Source organism: Mesocricetus auratus, unplaced genomic scaffold (genome assembly GCF_017639785.1).
Source record: "Mesocricetus auratus isolate SY011 unplaced genomic scaffold, BCM_Maur_2.0 Super-Scaffold_100028, whole genome shotgun sequence".
Taxonomy (NCBI): domain Eukaryota; kingdom Metazoa; phylum Chordata; class Mammalia; order Rodentia; family Cricetidae; genus Mesocricetus; species Mesocricetus auratus.
In genome coordinates this window covers 14,863,687-14,884,839 of record NW_024429209.1, presented here as the reverse complement: position 1 = coordinate 14,884,839, position 21,153 = coordinate 14,863,687, and the positions used below count along the sequence as shown (strand labels likewise).

At 52.0% G+C, this 21,153-nt stretch overlaps 1 protein-coding gene across 3 annotated transcripts in view; it reads left to right on the top strand.

Annotated features, from left to right (window-relative positions):
- The window catches only part of Nfatc2 (nuclear factor of activated T cells 2), a 115,741-nt gene that overhangs the window by 63,667 nt on the left and 30,921 nt on the right, over positions 1–21,153 (top strand). For all 3 annotated transcript variants that reach the window (XM_021229742.2, XM_005074439.4, XM_021229744.2), the window contains exons 6-7: positions 5,928–6,068; positions 21,034–21,089. In XM_021229742.2, the coding sequence (XP_021085401.1) occupies positions 5,928–6,068; positions 21,034–21,089 (197 nt within the window). The remainder of the gene's footprint in view (positions 1–5,927; positions 6,069–21,033; positions 21,090–21,153) is intronic.

The window sequence follows — 21,153 nt, the reverse complement described above, 5'->3', positions numbered from 1 at the left end:
GTGCCAGGCCCTGTAGCCCTGCAAAGCAGGCTTCACCACACCTTTAGCTCTTGCCACATTACTACAGGAGGCCACAGCCTGGGAAACAGCAGGTGCATGTGAGCCTTCAGCAAACACAGGGGAGCACAGTGGGCCGCACACCTTGCCACTCAGGAGAAACCAGGTTACCGGCTGGAGAAGGAGTAGACAACATGGGCGAAGTTGCCAAGAGAGCTGTTGTGCTGGGAGCCTGGACCCGGGAGCTTTCCTGCTGACACACACACATGCACGTACACGCACACACGCATGCACGCACATGCATACACATACGCACACACTAGCCTTTTCTTGATCCAGCCACCTGGCAACAGGGGGACAGACCACCCTTGACAGACTACCCACAGTGTGCCCACAGACTTTCACATGCCAGCCCCTTCCAGCCTCATCACTCCACGGGCCCCTTGCTTCCTCATCCAGGAATACTGGGCCATATTAGCTGAGCACTGATATGTACCGGGGAGCCAGGCAGGCCTGATCCTCAGAGCCCCTCAGGCTGAGGTCCAGGAATACTGGCAACTTATTGCACCCTAGCTTGTGTAGGAAGGGGCTAAAAACCCCAGCTCTCTTCTCTGTCTCAGTAGCCTGGGCCGTTCAGTGACTGGGGAACCTGTCAATCAGCTGGAGTTCGTGCAGCCTCTAGGGAGAATCTTGTTAAATACAGAGATGTTTGAAAATGCCCATGGCACTGGAAGGAGAAAAATTAAGGTCTAGCCAGGAGGAAATAAAAAGCACAGCGTGGTCTACACCTGGTGCCATGTGGACAGGATGGTAAGGTAGGAACTTCCCTACAGTGTAAGTGCTGTCCCCTTCTACACCAGGAGGCTGAGACCGCCAAGGTCACATGGTAGCAGCATCCCCACTAGAGGAAAACCTTCAGGGATCAGTGAGCCTGGGGTTGGATGCAACAGCGCCGTCTGGCTCGGCCTGGATCTACTACTATGCCAGGATGCCATTTGAAGACAGGGCCCTGGGGTCCCGGGGTCAGGGGAGGCCAGTTTAGGTCAGCTGACCATCACTGGGGAGACAGAAGCTCCTCTGGGCCTGTGCTGGGTGACAACTTCCCACAGGGTCCTTCTCCCAGTGGCTCAGTCTGAGTCCTTCTCATCTGTCCCTCTTACCCACAAGCTTTCAAGTGTGTCCCTTGACACAGTGTCCCCAGCTCTGCTCTCTGGACTCATGACATTAAGCAATAGAAGTAAATGCAGTTAACACCCATGGAAAGAAATGCCCGGAGAGACGGAGTGATTTGCTGAGTCCCCGATGCTAGATGCCATCAAGCTAGACTTGGAACTCTGCAGGCACATTGTAGCATCCTCACACTGACAAAGCATCTCTTAATGGTATACAGTATAAAAAGCATATTTATGACATGCCAGGACCCCAGGTCCCCTCTGTGGTAGTAATTGTCCCATTTTGAGAGAACCATGGTTCTGCGGGGACTCCTTCCCCAGCCTTCTCCTGTCTGCCTCTGGAGGCTCCTGGGCAGAGCATGGTCTTGGCTGCTCACCCCTGTAGGCATGGGAATGGACCCATGAGTCGTCCCTCAAGAGCTCTGAGGTGTTCACTGCTTGGATGCAGGTCAACACTGACACTGAGAAGATTGAACCACTGTGCCCGGTGGATTCAGACCTTGTGAAAATAGGGACTCTAAGACAGTTTGTGAGGAGCCAGAAACGGGAGGGAGTAGCATTGAGGCCTGGAGCCACCTGGAAGCTTAAGCAGGAGTCTGGGTCTGGATTGTCCCCAAGCTGGAGCCAGTTCCCAATGATGGATTTGAACCCAGGCAGCGTTTGGTTAGAGAACTATAGTCGGGAGCATTGGGGTGACTTGGAAGCTCTACGTAGCTGGACGGGAGCTTCAGGGACTGACGGGAGCAGTGGGAGAGAGCCCAGGAAACCCAGGACTTCCTGAGAGCCCTCTTCCATCCTGCATATTGCTCCAATTAGCAGTAGTAGCTGGTAGAAGTTGCATCAGGCAGAACTGTGGGCCTCAGGGGGGCTGTTCTAGCTGTCACTCACCTCTCCTCAGTTCCTCTCTCAGAGACTAATTGGACTTCTTTACTTTGCTGAGGGGTTCTCCAAGGACTGGGGTGCTGCCTGGGAGGAGATCCCCGTCCTCAGGTGGCCTCTGCCACGTGGACCCGAGCCCTTGAGCACGCGTGAGGTCATGTGGGAGGATGGGTAAACACTGGCCTAAGATATGCAGACGGATGCAGGGACCCCAGGGAGTGGTCAGGCGTCTCTGGATTCCTATTAAGCACTGCCTCAACCTTAAGCCTCTGCAGAGTCTGGGAGGCCCCTTTAGGAAGCCGCAGTGCTCAGAGTCAGCAGCCTGCCTTAGGGACGGAGCCTCTGAGAAGCACGGACCATTGGTGTGAACACATGGACCACACCACGCTGGAGTCTCCTAGGAAGCTGCACCCTGAGCCCACGCTGAGCTCAGCACTGAGCATCCCTGCATGCTGAGCATGCATTGAGCGAATGTGGCGGACCCTGTGAGGGCATTCGCTGTCCCACATAGTGGGACAGGATTGCACACTCCAGCTGAAGAGGTGATCACGTACTGCTCCAGGCCACACGTTACTGCTCACGTTAAATTTGTCCTTCTGTGCCCTTCTGTGGAACAGCACGGTCAGGGTGTCGGTACCCAGCTCCTTTTCCCGGCTGGATAATATTCTGAAAGGGCGTGGTACCTTTTGATCACTCACGGACCCACCCTGGGCATTTCGGTTGAGATGAGAGAGTTTGCCAGCTGTGTTCTCACCGTGTCTACTGTGTACCTGTGTGTTCTAACCATGTCTACTGTGTACATGTGTGTTCTAACCATGTCTACTGTGTACATGTGTGTTCTAACCTTGTCTACTGTGTACATGTGTGTTCTCACCGTGTCTACTGTATACATGTGTGTTCTAACCTTGTCTACTGTGTACATGTGTGTTCTCACCGTGCCTACTGTATACATGTGTGTTCTAACCTTGTCTACTGTGTACATGTGTGTTCTAACCGTGTCTACTGTGTACATATGTGTTCTACCGTGTCTACTGTGTCCATGTGATCTGTAGGAAACTTACCTGTGAAGCAAGCACTGTTCTGATGCCACAGAGTAGGCCTTTGAGGCTCAGAGAGGCGAAATGACTTGTCCCCAGGGTCATTAAGCCAAAAAGCGCAGACACAGGACCCCCCAATCCCACACTGCGATGATGACTGTGGTCACCTGGGGCTATTAGGTTTGTTTTCTAGATAACCACAGCTGGGGTCCCCCAAGCCAGACTCTTAAGTCAAAATCTCTACAGCTGTCTCTCTTGGCTAGGAATGACTTTGTGCCTGTTCCTTTCCCAGGAAACCCCAGCCATGTATGCACACATTTGGGGGGTGTCATAGCTGGTAGACGGGGCACTACTGGCATCCAGTGGGGAGAGACCAGAGACTTGGGGTGCTGTTGAATATTCTAATAGTGCATGAACTGGTCCCACAGTAAAGAAGGATCAGATCCAAGGCTGGAGGCACGGAGGCTGCGGGTCTAATTTTAAAAGCCCGGTGGACTGCCAGGCTGGCTTTCTGTTCAGCGTCCCCATAGGCTTGCACACGTGTATGCAAATGGCCTGGGAGGAGCCAGAGGCTCACCTTTCCCATTCAATCCCACTGGGAAGGCTTGGCCACACCTTGGGTGTGACACTGAGGCCTCCAGGAAGCTGGCTTGCTGTCTTCACTTTTTGTCCGCCACATCCCTTTCAGAGGGAAGGAGGTAGCATTGCAGATGTGGCGGTTGCTGCTGCTGCTGCCTGCAGGAGACCTGAAGCTGTGCAGGGAGGAGGCTGCCCCAGACCCGTGTGTTTGCGCAGTACATGGTGATTCACGGCGAGGCTCCCACCCCTCGGAGAGCTCACCCAGCCTGGCCCTGGCCTGACTGGCTGCAAGCCCTTGGCTGGCCTCCCCCAGTAGCAATGACTCAGGTTTTCCACCTGTAAAATGGGAGGGGTGGCTCTTGCTAGCATCGCCATCACCGGCAGCCCCTCCCACACCCCCCCACCCCTCCTCCATCAAAGGCAAGTCTGAGAAGCCGCTTCTGTAGCTGCTGTTTTCACTGCTAGCAAACCTGCCTTAGCAGTAGCTCAATTAAAAATCAAGGGGCTTCCATACTGAAAGTCAGGCTTAATAATGCACCCATGTGGGAGGAATTAGCAGTTTTGTCCCTGGCTCCTCAACATGTCCTGGAGCTCCCAGGCAGTGGGGTGCTGGATTGCCTTTGAGCACTGAGCCAGGCATCAGGACCACAGGGCTGGGCAAGTCACTGGGAAGTGGGTGGAAGCCTTGGAAGTCCCTAAGTGCACCTGCTACCCAGCTCAGCTCCCCAGCCCTGGGGACAGAGGAAGAGGGTGATATGTACTGCGACGTGGAAGGAAAGGGTTAAGCCTGGGCCTCACAAGGCTGCTGCTCAGGCTCCTGGCTCCCAGATGGGGACGGGAGGGGATGGGGAGGTCCAGGGGCCCTGGCATGGAAAGACCTGGCCTTCTGCCCAGCTCTAAGCTCTAGGACAAGAGCCAGAAGCTCAAGCTGACTCACCAGGAAAGCAGGGCTGTGGAGGGAGGGAGGGAGAGAGGGAGGGAGGGAGGGGCCTAAGGGAGTGGGCGGGACCTGGCTGCAGCTGGAGGTCCCTTGTCACCTAGCTGGTGATGCACCTGCCTCTATTGTCTCCTTCCATAAAGGGCTGAGGGGTGGCTCCGGGTATTGGCCTGCCGAGGAAAAGGGTTTCCATCTCAGCCAGGTGGGGACCAGTCCATAGCTGAACGTGAATCTCTGCTGTCCACGTCCTCTGAAGGCTGCTGTGAGCGCTCCAGCATATTGTGCTGGCAGAGAACGCAGCGTAGGTCTTCCTGTCCCAGCTTTCATTCGCTGTGGGTGGAGATGCGCAGAGATAGGAAGGACCCGACTGCCTGAGCTCAGCCACCTCTAACACCCCTCTCCTGGGGCTGAGGACAGCTCCTACATGGCATCTGAAAGTGAGCCTTTCTCCAGAGAAGGGCTGAGCAGGGGAGAACATGGGGTGGAGGGCAAAGAAATGGGAGTATGGCCCAGGGGGCCTCCCAGAGGAGGCCAGGCTGATGGGCCCTGAGGTGATGAGGGAGGGGGAAGAGCCCAGGACGGCCCAGACGCTCAGAGGTGGGAGCGTGCCTAAGAGGTGGCAAGGGCTGGTGCTTAGAAGTACAGTGCTTACCCAGCATGCCTGGGTTCCACCCTCAGCACTGCAAAATGCGCACATGTACACACACACTATCTATGCATCTAAGCGTGCATGCATGTGTCCATCCATCCATCCATGCATGTCTGTCTATCTTCATCATCATCATCTATCATCTATCTATCATCTATCTATCTTCCACCACCATCTATCTATCTATCTTAGAGAGAAAGACAGGGAAAAATAGAATGTTCTAGAAGTTCTAGAAATATGATGGGAACAAATGATGGAGAAGGACCCCTGGAAAATGAAGCCTTATGGGCAGATTCTGGAGCTTGCATCTTACAGTAAGAATTGTCCACAGACTTCAGCTGGCTGTGCCCCGAGCTCACCTGGGGCCGTGAGGGGTTGGAAAGTATAAAAAAAAATCAACTTGAGCAGTGGAGACTGTGTTTCGGTTGTGGACTGGCCTGTCCCTGCACAAAGGACAATGGAGACCCAATCCATCCTGTTCCTGCCTCTCCTGCAAGGAAGGCAGCCTGGACTCAAGCAAACAGTGCTTCGTGTGGGCAGACTGGCTTGAGTGGCTTGGGGCTCTTCCAAGGATGTGGTGTTTGGAGGTCTCCACTTGGGTCCCATCCCTGCCCTTTCTGCTGCGCCTCTGGAGCAGATTTCTCTGGGTCACGGTGTTCTTTTCCTCTTACCCTCAGCTCAGCGCTCTGCCCACGAGCTGCCCATGGTGGAGAGACAAGATGTGGACAGCTGCCTGGTCTACGGGGGCCAGCAGATGATCCTCACGGGCCAGAACTTCACGGCTGAGTCCAAGGTTGTGTTCATGGAGAAGACCACAGGTCAGTCACTCCCTTGCTTTCTCCTGCCTCTCTGAGCCAGACAGAAGCGAGCCTCATGCCACACTCAGCCTGTTGGGTAACTTCCTGTTCTTCTGTCTGCCTCTCCAGTGGCCTATAGCCACACAGGTCACCACTGATGTGGGTGACATGCTTGAACTGTCCTTGGATGTTTCCGTGGAAGACTAAACTTTCATCAACCTTTTTTGTTTTGTTTTGATATATTTTCCTCATATAGGCAAACATTTAAAAAAGTATCTTTTCCTATTTCTAAGAGGAGAAACCAAGTGCTTTGCTGCTCTGAAGTGGGCACTGGGGTGTCTCGGTCATTGTGAAGTGGGCACTTTGTCACTGAGGTTTGTTGCACAGGAGAAGCAGCTAGGGAAGAGGCTGAGTTGGAATGCGGGTCCCCTTTTGGGAATGCAAGCATTGGGTTTGATGAACTCTGACAACTCCTTAGACGAACCAGGTCTCATCTGTTGCAGGCAAGTTGTCTAGGAGCGGACAGCCACGGGGCCTAGATGGGGTGGCAGAGCCTCGGTAAGGATAGCATTGAGGCCTCTGTAGCAGAGCCTTGGTAAGGATAGCATTGAGGTCTCTGTTATAATCTTGTGATTAGACTCATGGGACAGCTTCCAGTGGGGACAGGGAGAGCAGCAAACAGACGTGGGAAACCCCGTTGCTGCCACACCAGCAGGAGGGGACAGCAGAGCAAATTCTGTGAAAATCCTGAGGTCTGAACAATGGGTGTGCCCATCTGAGGCAGGCATCTGTGTCTAGGTGGCCCTGGGGACAGGAGACACACTGGGGTAGGAAGGGAAAGTAAAAGTGACAACATAGCCCGCCCCCAGGTGGGAGGGGCTTACGGTCAAGTCCTTTCCTAGACATAGCTGACACCATTGCTGGATGAGCATGGGGAGAGGAGCACATTCCCAGCATCCCCGACTCCCCCACCTGCTGCTCTGAGCTCTGCCCTCGTCCTGATGACTGGAATGCCTGCAGTCATTGCCCGGTTTGTCCACACAGGCAGAATTGATCCTCAGGGCAAATCAGCCAACATGTGGCTTAGAGGTCGCTGGGGAGGCAGGAAAAGAACAGGAGTGTTAGAGATTCCCCAACCCAGGCAAAGGGCTGCTGCCTGTCACAAACCCATGTGCTCCACTGCAGTGCTCTTACAGATCGGGGGCAGGCCGGAGGCAGGGCTGACCCACAGGACTCCGCCTGTAGAGTCTCTCTGCTTGCAGGGACACATGTTCGAGTCCCTATTTTCATTCATGTTTTTTTTTTCTTTATGAACGTTTGTGCTGATGCTTCCTGGTTTCTCAGAACCTGGTTATAAACAGATGGGGTACATCCCACCGTGGGGTCTTAGAGTGTGTTATCAGCCCATTTCCTTTTTATTGAGACTGTGGAACACAGGTAGAGAGACATGGTTCTATTTGGTCTGGGCCCAAGGGTTAGTTACTTTCCCTTTGCAGTGTTGGCTGCCTTAGCAAAAACAGCTGAAGAAAGCGTTTGCTTTGACTCACACTTCAAGGGTCCAGCCCATCACAAGCAGCCGGTCACACTGCATCTGCAGGCAGGGGATGGGGAGTCCCGAGGCTGGTGTCCAGCCCCGTCCTTCTCTTGATTTGGACAGGCAGTTAGGGTGGGTCTCCTACCCCATTTAACCTCATCTAGACCACCCCTCACAGACACAGCTGGAGACCTGCCTCTTAGTTGATTCTAGATCTTGTTAAGCTGACAATATTCTCCATCACAGCATAGTGGGGTGGTGGGCTGCCTTAGTGGATGCGAGTAACGGGAACTGTAAACACCCAGGTAACAGCACCGTCTCCAGGTTGGATGCTGCTCCAGGATCAGGATGCTGTCCTCGGGCCTGTTGTGAATATTGACATGACAAGCATGGCTTTTAGCACCATGAAGGGAGAAAGCTGATAAGATGTTTTGTTTTTCATGTCCAAGGTGACAGACCCTCTGTGGTGACAGGAACATCTAAGAAAGGACTGACGATGGCAACTATTGGGGGCTGTCAGCGAGTTCCGCGTGTCTGGGTCAATAGTTTTGATGAATTGCTTCCTGAGTGAGTGAGCGAGTGCTGGCTGAGCGTCACTGTCTGTAACTGGACTTTCCGTGGACCAGCTCCCAAATAACCACACAGAGACTGCTTATAACTAACACTAATACCCCACTTATATTAATCTGTGTTCTGCCATGTGGCTCATTACCTGTCCTCCATACTGTATACCCCACGTCCTCCATGTCTGGCTGTCTGGCAAATCTCTAGCCTCTCAGATTCTTCCCTGAGTGCCTCTTTTTTCCTGTAAGTCCTGCCTCTCCTCTCCTGCCTAGCTTTTGGCCACTCAGATCTTTATTAAACCAATCAGAAGGAACCTTGGCAGACGAAGCTAAACAGAGACGCGTCTTCACAGTGTACCGAAGTATTACCTGACAACAGTTGCCTCTTGGTTTCCAGAGGCAGCCACACCTTGACCTCACCATGGGAAGCATTTGGCCTTGAAAAGCCAAGTTGAGCCGATGGGAACAATCATAATGACACATTTCCCATCTAATTCATCTAACTAATAATGCTGAGTTACTATTATGCCGTCATTAGTAAACTGACAGTCGAGGCCAGGGCCGTCACCTGTAGACAGTATGCAGCCTCAGCCAGTGGTTTGGCTTCTGTCTGTAAACTGACACATCAGTCCTGCCCCTGGAATGCGGGGGGCGTAGGGAAGTCAAGTGCCCAGAGATCACAGCTCATGGTCATTGGACACGTGTGGCTGTCTTTGAGGCCCTCCAGAGCTCTGGCCACATGCCTTGTGTGAGGTTCGTGTTGTCTGTGTGTGGGTTTGAGTTGGGGGTGGGGCTGCCAGCTGCAAGCCCAGGTGTGTGGTGGTTAGTTCCTAGTGTCACCTTGTCACAACCTAGAATCACCTGGGAAGAGGGTTTTTATTTGTTTGTTTGTTTGTTTGGTTTTTCAAGACAGGGTTTCACTCTGTAGCCCTTGCTGTCCTGGAACTTACTCTGCAGATCAGGCTGTCCTCGAACTCAGAGATCTATCTGTCTCTGCCTCCTGAGTGCCGGGAGTAAAGGCGTGTGCCACCCCACATGTGGGAAGAGAGTTTTAATGAGGAATTACCTAGGTCAGGTTGCCTGACATGTCTGTGGAATGTCGTGCTGATGTGAGAGGATACAGCCCTTATGGGCAGCACCATGTCTGAGGCACAGGAGGGAAAACAACGCTGTCTGCACTTGACAAACACAGAGGCAGCATGACTGCCCTTGTTTCTCTGTTCTTGCTGGGTGACCAGCTGTCTCAGCTCCTGCCTCTGTGACCTCCATGAAATGATGGGCTCTGACCCATAACTGGAAGCAAGAAAAAAACCCTTTCTTTCCGAGTTGCTTTTTGTCAGAGTATTTTTCACAGCATCAGAAATGAAAGCATTCAGAGCCTGGTTGCCGTCCCACCGTGAGTAGACTCCTGGACCTCTCTGAGAAAGGACTTCTTTTGGTCAAGTGATTCACCGTTCTGCAGAGTTCAGAAGATAAGGAGGCGAGCACGCAGGCTGGGATCTGCACACAGACGAGGCTGAACCCACTGAGAATGCTCAAGAAGCATGAGCTGGGTGACCAACTGTCTCAGGTTCCTGCCTCGGTGATATCCATGAATGACAGGTTCTGACCCATGATTGGAAGCCAGATACAGCATTATTTCCTTTTGTTATTACACGTTGCAAGGGAAGAACAAAGACAAGAGTTCAGTCAAAATGCCAGGAGACATTCAAAAGCAACAGTCACTAGTCCTGAGCCAAGTTCTGGTCTAAGCATTTTCCCAGGCTAGCCAGTCTGATTCCCATGATAGCCCTCCAAATGAGCTACTCTTCCCCATGTTCTATAGTGAGACTAAGCAGAGACATTGGATGAAGGTCACATAGCTGGTTCCTGGTAGTGACGAGACTTATTTATGTTCAGGCAGTGTGGCTCCAAGGTCTATGAAAGCTCAGACCTGGGGTGATTTGTCTGAGATCCTTTGTCTCCCAAAGCATGGGCTTGAACCAGGTTGTAGCGATGGAGAGCCCTGAGTTCTGCAGAGGTGTTGGTACAATATCATTGCCGAGAGTCTTCCAGAATCTCAGGGACCAGCAAGGCCTTCTGAGGCACCCTGAGTATCCCCCAAGAAGTGGGCTTCCCTGAGAGGGCTATGTGGCTCCTGTCATCCCTGGCAGGGGGACCTTGATAATTTGCAAGGTGCAGAGCTTGCTCTTTTGACCCCGAGGGTTCACTGCCTCCAAGGGAGACCCATGTAACTGAAGTTGGTTTTTCCAAAACCGGTCCTGTGTCCATCTCCATGGACACTTGGCCAGTAGGCACAGCATGCAGGGTGGGGCAGCTGAAGTTTTCCAAGGCAGGGGAATCCCAGCTGCTGTTCTCATTAGGAAAGGTGACAGCTTCGGGCTAATCTTAGCAGCAGGGTTTGGTCATCGGCACTGGGAGCCTCAGCATGCTTTTTATAGCTGTCCGCTAAAACAGGCTTGGCACTTTCCACTCCATCAAGAGGACAAGCTGAGGAGGTGGAAAACCAGTGAGGAGAGGGGCCGCGGGGTGCTTGGGTTAGGAGAGCCCCGTGTTTTGGAAAGTGTGGTTCTATTTATAGCGGCAGTCATAAGAAGGATTATTATGAGTGCCGTACTATTTTTAATTCTTCGTAGGACTTGCAGGGACCTGTGAGACTGCATTTGCCCATCCGTCTGATCTCAGCTGATCATCTCTTCCCCTGGTTTTCCTGGCTGCAGAGAAACCCTCTTCATTCTGTCTTTGGATACTCCGTGCTCCTGCATGCCCCAGGACCGTGGCATGTGTTGTTGGCTTTGTAATACTTTTCCTCTGCTCCTTCATGCATGGTGTCTCCCATTACTTAGAAGCCACTTTCCTTGAGGTGTTTTTGCTCAAACCTTCATGGTCCACACCCTAACCCAGTGTCACGCCATCCTGACCCAATGGCATGCTCTGATCTCCAGGTGGCACCCAGTGCTTCCTGTGTCTGTCTGCTGCCTCTGGGATCCACTGGTTCCCACACTAGACTGTTGGCTCCTTGGGAGCAGGGACTTGATACTTCCTGCTGCACTCTCAACTTCTAGAATAGTCTCTGTGCATGGTGTGTGTGTGCGTGTGTGTGTGTGTGTGTGTATGTGTGTGTGAGAGACGCTGAAGGAAAAGTGCCTGCGCTATGCCCATTTTACAGACAAGGTGACTGAGGTTCAAATATATCAAACTGGGGACCCTGGGTTAGCCAAGTGGGGAAAGATCTGGAATCCTAGAGAGCCATTTACCTGAGCTCTGGAGTGATTTCTGCTGTCATGTCTGAGAGAAATCAAGAGATTGACCAGGGACTGTTCTGTTCCCATGTGTTCTGCAAAAATAAAAGATGCATAACCTTCCAGGGAAGGTCAGGCTGGGAGGCAGGCTGTTCCTGCCCTCACTAGGAACCCTGGCCCCTGGCCTCTGGCCTCGGGCAGAGTCGGGGGTCCCAGCAAAACATTGCAAAACAGGAAAAAATCTAAGGACACAAACACAAGTGGTCTGGTTGAGAGACAGGGTTACCATGGCTCCGAGTGACTCTCAAGGCTGGCGCGATCCAGTGTTTTGGAAGGTTCCTCCATGTGACACAGGGTTTTGGAATTCTTTAGCTGGTAGGTCCTTTTTAATTCAGGCCCCTGGCCCTGGCCAAGCCACTCCCGGACTCTCTGTGTCCTGCGGGGGTGTAGGCTGGACACAGGCCCACATCGAATTACTCAGCTCCACAACTAAAATTTTTTGAAACGGGTTTCTTGTTTTGTTGGATAGTTTTCTTGGCGCGGTCTGATGGCAGAGACTCCCATCACCTGTCGAGAAGGCAAATTATTATTTTTTTTTTAAAGAGGAGGCGTAGGCGGTGGAATCCCCTCGTTCCCACTGAGTCACCAAAGCCAGCATGACTCACTTTATTGCTCCCAGGTTCCCAAAGGCTCTGTCGTTTGGGCTTTGTTTAATAAATAGAATTATGTATGTGCTTAAAATATATTTTGAAACATTTTTACTCAGAAAGTATTTTTCCGTGAATGAGTGTGATGAGGGAATTCGAGGTACTTTATCAACAACCCCTTGTGCACCTGTTCTCCCTGGGGTGTGGTCCTGGGGCCTGGGTGGGCTTCTCTGGCCAGTACTGACCCCAGGCTGAGAGGAAACCAGGACCCAGGCTGGATGGCATGACTAAGGCTCAGGAGACCTTTGCCCTCGGTGACTCACTCAAGGCCGGTCATACACTCTCTCAACCCCTTCAGAAGACAGAGGCCAGACAGCAGCTCTGAAGCCTCACTGAGACAGAAAATGCGTTCTTTTCAGACAGCGGCATGTGTGCCTGAGCCTGCTGCCCCTGTGCAGGACAACTTCCTGAGGGAATTAGACCGTCCTTCTCCCAGTTGGGCCACTGTTCCTGAGAGGCGGAACCTTGGAAAGAGGCCTCACAGGAAGGGGTTTCCTGGTTAGCTTGAGTCGAAGGGCTTGTGCCTTCAGAAACCGGCAGGATCAGGTGAGGGGGTACATGCCTCTCATCCCAGCACCTAGGAAGAGGGATCCAGATGTGGCTGAGTTGGCAGAGCATTTGTATGGCTTGTGTGAAGCGTGGGTTCCATCCCCAGAGCTGGCTAATCGCTAATCCAGGCATGCTGGTACACATCTGTAATGCCAGCCCTTGGAAGGCAAACGTGGGAAGATCAGAAGTTCAAGGTCACCCTTAGCTATGAAACAAGTTCTAGGCTCCTTGGGCTCCTATTCAAAGACATCAAAAATGGAAAACACATAATGAGAGGGAAAAAACCAAAAAACAAAACCCTGTCCTTGACGCCAATCATGTCTCTGAGCCACCCTGCCGGTCAGTGGCTTGGCTTTGGGAGTGTCTGTCAAAATCTGTCCTCTTCTGTGCCCTTGGGACTCAGCTTCCCAAACTCTAAAATGTGGTCATTAGTGTCTTAGCGTAGTCAGGAGATGGAGACTGAAGTTCAGGCACACAGTGTGTGCTCTGAAGACATCGGCTGCCCTCCTGGGGGAGCTCTGACCTCTCCACATGGCGTCTGTGAGGCAGGGCCCATCCCTCCTGACACAGTGGGCTTTCTCTCCCTTTCCCATGGAGAACCTTCAGATTCTGGCATCCTGGCCCAGCAGAGCTGGGGTGGTGGCAGCTCCCTCCCTTCCCCCTCCACGGATGGGGGTGCTGAGTCACACGGCTGTCCACAGACTTCCTTGAGGTGACAGAACTTAGCAGTGGAGGGCAGGGCCCCAAACCCCAATTTCCTGGTTCCCAAAAGTGCCTGGCAACTGCAGCCTGCAGAGTTGTCTACAGATGATGTTCAGCCCCGAGGACATGGCTGTAGAAGGGGTGGGGGTGAGCCAGGGCTCAAAGGGTCTCTGTGGAAGGCCGGCTTCTCTGCCCACTTGGTCCCCAGGGCTTTCCACATCCACCCTTGGGTATTTATTGAGCACCTACTGTGTGTCAAGGGCAGCATGACAGATAAGGTCCCTGCCGTGTGTGTGTGTGTGTGTGTGTGTGTGTGTGTGTGTGTGTGTGTGTGTGTGTGAGAGAGAGAGAGAGAGAGAGAGAGAGAGAGAGAGAGAGAGAGAGAGAGAGAGAGACTTCAGGCTTGTTTATAAGCATGGTGTGGAGTATGCAGGAGGGCTGGGACCTGCTTCCTGTGACCCTCAGACAAGCCTTGAGCCGTTCTCCATCCTGCATCCCAGGCAGCAACAGAGAGGGGAGAAAGTATACTTGTACAAAGTGGAACTCAATGTTCTGAAGTCCGAGGGTGACTGCACACTCCTGCTTTCATTGGTGACATCTGGCAGCTCTGGGCAGAGAGGTCAGAAAGGAACTTTCCAGAAGAGATAGCTCTGAGCAGAGCCCTAAAGGAGAGAGTGGAGGCTACATAGACCATTAGGGACAGTCACAGGCCAGAGGATCTGCCCAGGAACCCAGACCACCATGGGAATGGGCTCTGTAGACAATGGGGTGAGGTGCATCAGAGAGAGTCACCTCTTCTGGGGCCTGTCGGCATGGAGAGGAGTCTGGTTTTTGTCCCTGAGGCAGGGGGACATTGGTGGAGGTTCTCAGTGGAGCATGCAATGTGGCTACTGTTTCAAGATCATTCAGATGCTCTTTAGAATGTGGACAGGAAGAGGGCCGAGTGGATACTGGGAGACGGAAGAGGCACCACCACAGAGGCCTGGGATGAGCCCTGCCAAGCCAGAGGGGTCAGGAGAGAAACTTGGTGTAGGCATCCAGTGGCTTCATCTGCAAAACTGTGTGAGTCTGTCCAGGCAGTGTCACTATGAGGTCCTATGTTAACGGGACGCCCCTGACCTCCGAGTCTCCCTGGTAAACTGTGTCATGTGCTAGGAAGGGCCCACTTACACTGCTTAACCATCATAAAGTGCAGACCCAGGTGACTTCAGCATCCTTCATTGAGCTGGTGCTTGAGGGCAGGGCGGGGCTGCTTCAGGCCTGGTTTCCTGAGTGAACTGAGACTTGGATTTCCTCCATACGCACTTCAGCCCAGCAGCAGCTCAGGGCCCAAGTGCTGTGCATCAGCTGGCTGGCTCTGCCTGGGAGTGATGACACTACCCCCTCTTCCAGGCAGGCAGACAGTTGGGGCTCAGCCCGCTTCCCCAGGTCTGCCGCTTCCTGTGAGCCCCTCCCTGATCCCTAACCCTTCTGAGCTGCCAGCAGACACAGAGTCACAGGTCTATGTCCCTCTACCTCTCTCTCTTCCCTTCCCTTCTCCCCTCCCCCATTTCTCCCTTCTTCTGTCCATCTGTTTTGTTTGCTTGTTTAACACAGGGTCTCATTTAGCCTAGGATAGCCTTGAACTCACTATGTAGCTGATGACTTTAAACATCTGATCCTCTCACTTTCTACCTCCCGAGTGCTGGGATTCCAGGAATGTGTCACCGGGTCCAGTTTATGCAGTCCTGAGCATAAGCACCCGGTGCAATACTGTATGACAGTCACGATACCAACTGAACACTGTCCCTAGTCCTACCCATCTGTTTATCTGTCGGTCCATTCACCCATCCAACCCTGTCTGTATCCCCCAACTGGCTTTTCCTGCCTCTACCCCAACCCTCTTTTCATCCCTCCACCCCCCTATTCATCTCCTCCACCCTCACTCCATCCCTCACTCCATCCCTTCCTCTCTCTGAGTGCTCTGGCAAGCTCACCGAATGAGGATACTCCATGCCTGTGATGTCTGCTGAGTCGAGCCCTCACCCCGTCTTTCCTTTTAGTCTTGCTGGGGTTCTTCTATCTCCAACCCCTGTGCTCCAAACTCCTGGCTACTCTTTCTCCTCCAGCTAAAGCTGGAGGGGCCTCCTCCATGCTGGCCTTCAAGCCCTGTTCCCTGTAGACCTAGGGAGTCCCCAAAGATCTGCTCCAAACACCATGTCCTTTATTTCCTCTCAGGGCAGCAGATAAGCATGCAGCCCTCTCGGGGCAGTTCCACAGGCTCAGGGACACTGAACCCCAGGCCTGCAGTGGGGTTGGGAACTGGGCAGTATAGGATGCTGGTCCGAGGCCCCTTAGAGTACCCTGGGGATTAAGTTTGTATGGTTTCTCATGTACCCCCATAGTCCCCTGCTCCTTCCCCAGCTCCTGTTCTGTGGCAGGAGCTACAAGAGCTGTGACGTGAAGCCTGGAGAAGGCTGCATGGCTCTGAGAGTCATGGAGAGCAGGAGGCGGAATGAGGAGATAAGATCCCGGGGGCTACCTCCCAGTCTGGGTAACTCTGGAGAAGGCTGCATGGCTCTGAGAGTCAGGGAGAGCAGGAGGCGGAGGGAAGAGATAAGATCCCGGGTGCTGCCTCCCAGTCTGGGTATCTCTGGAGGGCGGAGGATATTCATCCCTGCCCCTAGCCCTGGACGGGGCCTGCAGTGTGAGACACCAGATCTGAACCAGAATCTATGCTGAGCACCCAGCTATGATTGTGGCCCTGAGGACGCCTGTGGACAGGCAGGCCAGCAGGTAGCTGCTGTGTACATTTTTCCTAAGAAACCTTTTCTTATATATTTTAAAAGAAGATTAAGGGGCTGGGGATGTAGCTCGGTTGGTCGAGAGCCCATCTAGCATAAATGAGGCCTTGGGTTTCACCTGCAGCTCAGCATAGATTGCACATGGTGGAATATGCCTGCAACCCTGCATGTTGGAGGAAACAGGAGAATCAGGAGTTCAAGGTCATCTTCATTTACATACGGAGTTGGAAGTCAGCCAAGTTACATGAGTACTTGTCTCAGTTTAAAAAAAAAAATGAAAATGCAAGTAGGTTAAAGCCAGCATCATATCGCACGTGTCTTGAGTGAGTGAGAAGAGACAGGGAGGCATCACCATAATCTCTCCTCAGCCAGCCCAGCCAGAGCTGTGACGTGGGAAGTGACTGGAACCCAGGCTTTTTAGGCTCTTGCTTTTGAGACAGGGTTCAGCTATATAGACTAGCCTGTTCTGGAACCCACCATCCTCCTGCCTCTGTCTGCCAAGCACTGGGATCACAGGTCAGCACTCCCCTACCTGTAGTTACATATATCTAAGCAGCCATTTTTATAGACTCACATGATGGTGCCATGCCACATAGACTGGTCGGTAGACACTGAGCCAGGTTGCTTCTTAATAAAATAGAGGTGCATGTATTTTCCAGTTAGGAAAATATAGATCTACCTTATTCTAAGGACTTCCCAGTATTGGCATAGCCGGTATTTACCTACCCATCTGTCCACCCACCCATCCATTCATTGGTCCATCCACCATTCATCCATCTGTCCATCCACTCATCCACCCATCTGTCTATCTACCCATTTAGCAATCTGTCCATCAACCATCCATCAATCCACCATCCATACATCTGTCAGTCTATCTATCCATCCATCCATCTGTCCATCCACCATCCATCCATCTGTCCATCTACCATCCATCCATCTGTCCATCCACCCATCCATCCATTCTCTGTCCATTCACCCACCCATCCACCTATTCACTCATCCATTCGTCCATCTGCTCACTCACCCATCCAAACATTTACCCATCATTTACCACATTACATTTATCAGCCCATCCATCCACCCGCCCACACATCCATCATCTCTCCACTCACTCACCCTTCCATACATTCACCTACCCATCTACATATCCATGTATCCACCATCCACCCACAATCCATATATCAATCCATCCTCCTTACCGATCCACATACCCATCTACTCGTCCATCCATCCGTCCGTCCGTCTGTCCGTCCATCCATCCGTCCACCCAAACGACCATCCATTCACTTGCCCACCCTTCCTTCCTTTAACGGGTACAGGCTGCCGTAATGGATTCAGCCAGTCCTTATCTGTGAGTTCCAGCCATGACTGTTCTATTCATTGAGCTAAGAATGCAACATAATAAGACCCTACTCCCCAAAACCTGAGATAGGAACCCAGCCAATTCCCTTTTTTGGAGGCTAGTGTGAGACCCCAAATTCTAAAGTAGAGTGGTGATGACACCTATGGTGGCCTGAACTTTTGGTTGAACATTTTTTTTGAACTGCCTATTTTAATACTCAACCCAATTCTTGGAGGAAACTAAAGCACGGTGAGGGTTAGCTACCACTTGAGGGCCACACAGGGAGTCAGTTCTGGCTGCAGGACATGAACCTGAAGAGTGGGGTGAGCCTATGGAAGTTTGTTCACTTGGGCTCCACCTTGGAGACTGGTACAATAGCTTGTATCTTTACACAAACTTACTCCAGGCCTTAGGTCTCCCTTGTTTTGCCTGTCGGTATTTTCTCTGCTACAGATCAAGGATCAGTCCAACTCTTGACAGTTCTAGGAATTCCGTCTGCACCTCCCAAGGATGAACTCTGAAACCCAGCCAGCAGTATCCCCTCCCCCTCCTTCCTTGCCTCTCTGTCTCTTTGTCCTTTTTTCTGTTTTGGGGAGTTACTCTGTAGCCCAGGCTAGCCCCTACCTCAGCCTCCCCAGTGCTCCTCCAAGCGGGGAGGCTCATGTGGAATTGAGCTCAGGGAGTGAGAAGCTGGGCAAGAGGGGTGCCCCTTACTGCACCCCACATGGGCTTCTGGCTCAGCATTCACACCGCAGTCAGTGAGCAAGGCTGGAACCCACAGAGCCTGGTGTGCAGCCTGGGTCTCTGGCCTGCCTTTGACATAAACATGAGGATACCCCTGACTAGTTCAGTCTGGGCCTTTGGACACTGCAGAACTGAGTGTTGATGGCTTCTGGCCAGGCGCCTTTGGTGTCCGTTTGGCCCCCATCCCTCCTGCCTCTGGAGTGGCTCCTCAGCAGTCATTACACCTGATGACATTTTTGTGTATCCAAATATGGCCATTTTTTTTTCTTTACAACATGGTCAGTAGACAACCAAGGCTTGTCACCTGGTCCCTTCTGCCTGGTTCTAAGACAAGGAAGAATGACTGTACTCGCCTTCCTCTGTTACCTGTGTGTGTGTGTACATGTGTGTGTGTGTGCACATGTGTGTGTGCATGCATGTGTGCATGTGTATATGTGTATGTGTGTGCACGTGTGTGTGCATGCATGTGTATATGTGTATGTGTGTGCGTGTGTGTGCGTGCATGCATGTGTGCATGTGCATATGCATATGTGTGTGCACATGTGTATGTGTGTGTGCACGCATGTGTGCATGTGTGCCTGCTTGTGAGCACCTTCATCTGTTTGTACATATGAGGCCAGAGGTTGATGTCCTCCCTCTTACTTTGGGTGTGTGTTATATATACACATGTATGTGTGTTTGTGCACATGTGTGTGAACACCTGCATCTGTTTGTGTGCATGTGAAGGCCAGAGTCTGATGTTGGCCATCTTCCTCTGTCACTCTGCATCTCACTTTGGGAGTGTGGTGTGTATACGTGTGTGTGTGTGTGTGTGTGTGTGTGTGTGTGCTCCTGCACCTCCCTGTATGTGCCATAGTGGCAGCCAGGGGAGGGCTTTGTGTGCCCTGACCATCACATTCCATCTTACTGTTTTGAGCTGGGGTCTCTCACTGAGCCTAGAGCTAGGCTGGCAGCTGAGCCTCAGAGACCATCCTGTATCCACTCCTACAGCACTGGGTGACAGGCACAAGTGTGGCCATATCTGGCCTTTCATGTGGCTGCTGTAGTCCAAGTTCAGAATTGTACCTCATTGAACCACAAAGCCAAGACTGAAGCCTGGCTGCTGCCTAGCACTCTGGCCTATCCCTTGCCATGAGAACCTCCAATTACACCTGCTTTGTAGCAATTACAGGATTTTTGTTAGGTTGTGGGTTTTTTTTTGGGGGGGGGAGGTATTCCTAGGCCAGTAAGTTCAAATGCTGCTCACAGCCCACATCTTTCTGTGGGCTCTCAGAGCTGGGAGTCCTAAGTGATTACAGCAGACACTAACAGCTTTGCTCCAGGAAGAGGTGGGGTTCTGAGGACAGATGTTGGGGTGTGCTCTGTTTTGCAGCCCACTGAAGCGAGCGTGTTGGAGCCTCTGCCCAGTCGAGGAACCCATTGCACGTTGACTCAGCATTTTCCAAGCGTTTACTAGCTTCAAGAATGTTCCCTTTCTCATAAAATTATTTAATATCCTTCAGCATTCACGCTCCACAAACACCCTGGAAGCCCTCATGGAAACGCTTTGTTTCAGTGAAGACTGCCCAGTGGTCAGTGGAGGTGGTCAGGAGAGAAATCTATAATTTGAAAATAAAGAGTTTCGTTTGGCCCGGTTTGCTGGCCTCAGACTGGGGAAGTGAACGGTCCTCTACCCCTGAGAAGGAGGAGAGGCCATTGCTGAGCAGAGCGGACTCGTTGCTATGGTGACTCACATGGGAGCATGGAGTGGGCTTAGGGGTTCCCTCACCTCCTGATGACCTGTGAGTCAGGCATCCCCAGGCCACCTGCTCTGTCCTGATTTACAGTGGGACAGCTAAACCACCTGTGTTCTCAGATGAGGGGACGTTGGTGACAAGCCAGGACCATAACGAGGCTCCCAAGACAACCTTGGGATTGGGGACCTTTTGGAAATAGACAAATGTTATCAGGTGCCATGGAGCACAGACTTGATTTTAAGAAAGGGAAATAGCCATTTGGAATGAAGAGATTACAGTGGTGGAGTTTGCGGTTCCTCCCAGACATTTTTTTTTTTTTTTGCTTATTTACTCCTGAGTTTTCTACTGGCAACGTGTTTCTCTTCTGCAAAAAGAACTATTTGAGTATGTGGAGCCCCCAACTCTCTCAAACGCACATAACTCACACACACACACACACACACACACACACACACACACATCTCTCACACACACTCTCTCATGCACTCTCTCACTTGTACAACTCTGTCATACTCAACTCTCTCACACACATAGAACTCTCTCTCACACATAAAATTCTCTCTCACACATAGAACTCTCTCTCACACACAACTCTCTCTCACACATAGAACTCTCTCTCACACAACTCTCTCTCACACACATAGAACTCTCTCTCACACACACACAACTCTCTCTCACACATAGAACTCTCTCACACACACACAACTCTCACACATAGAACTCTCTTACACACACACAACTCTCTCTCACACACACAACTCTCTCTCACACACACAACTCTCTCTCACACACACAACTCTCTCTCACACACATAGAACTCTCTCTCACACATAAAATTCTCTCTCACACATAGAACTCTCACAACTCTCACACATACGCAACTCCTTTCACACAACTCTCTCACATATACACATTCTCACACACATACATCCCCTCCTTCCCTCCCCGTCCCCCGCCACACGAACACCTGCACACCGACACCCCAGGCTAAAGGGACATGATGGAGAGTGTGGGTTGAAGGCTCTGTCTCGCGTTGTTGGCTTCTCATGGTTCCTTCAAAGGCTGTTGCTTTTGTGTTTTCCAGATGGGCAGCAGGTTTGGGAGATGGAAGCCACAGTGGATAAAGACAAGAGCCAGCCTGTAAGCCCCCAAGACGACCCCCAGAGCTCAGAGTTCCCGCTGAGGTCTCTGTCCCCTGTTCCTC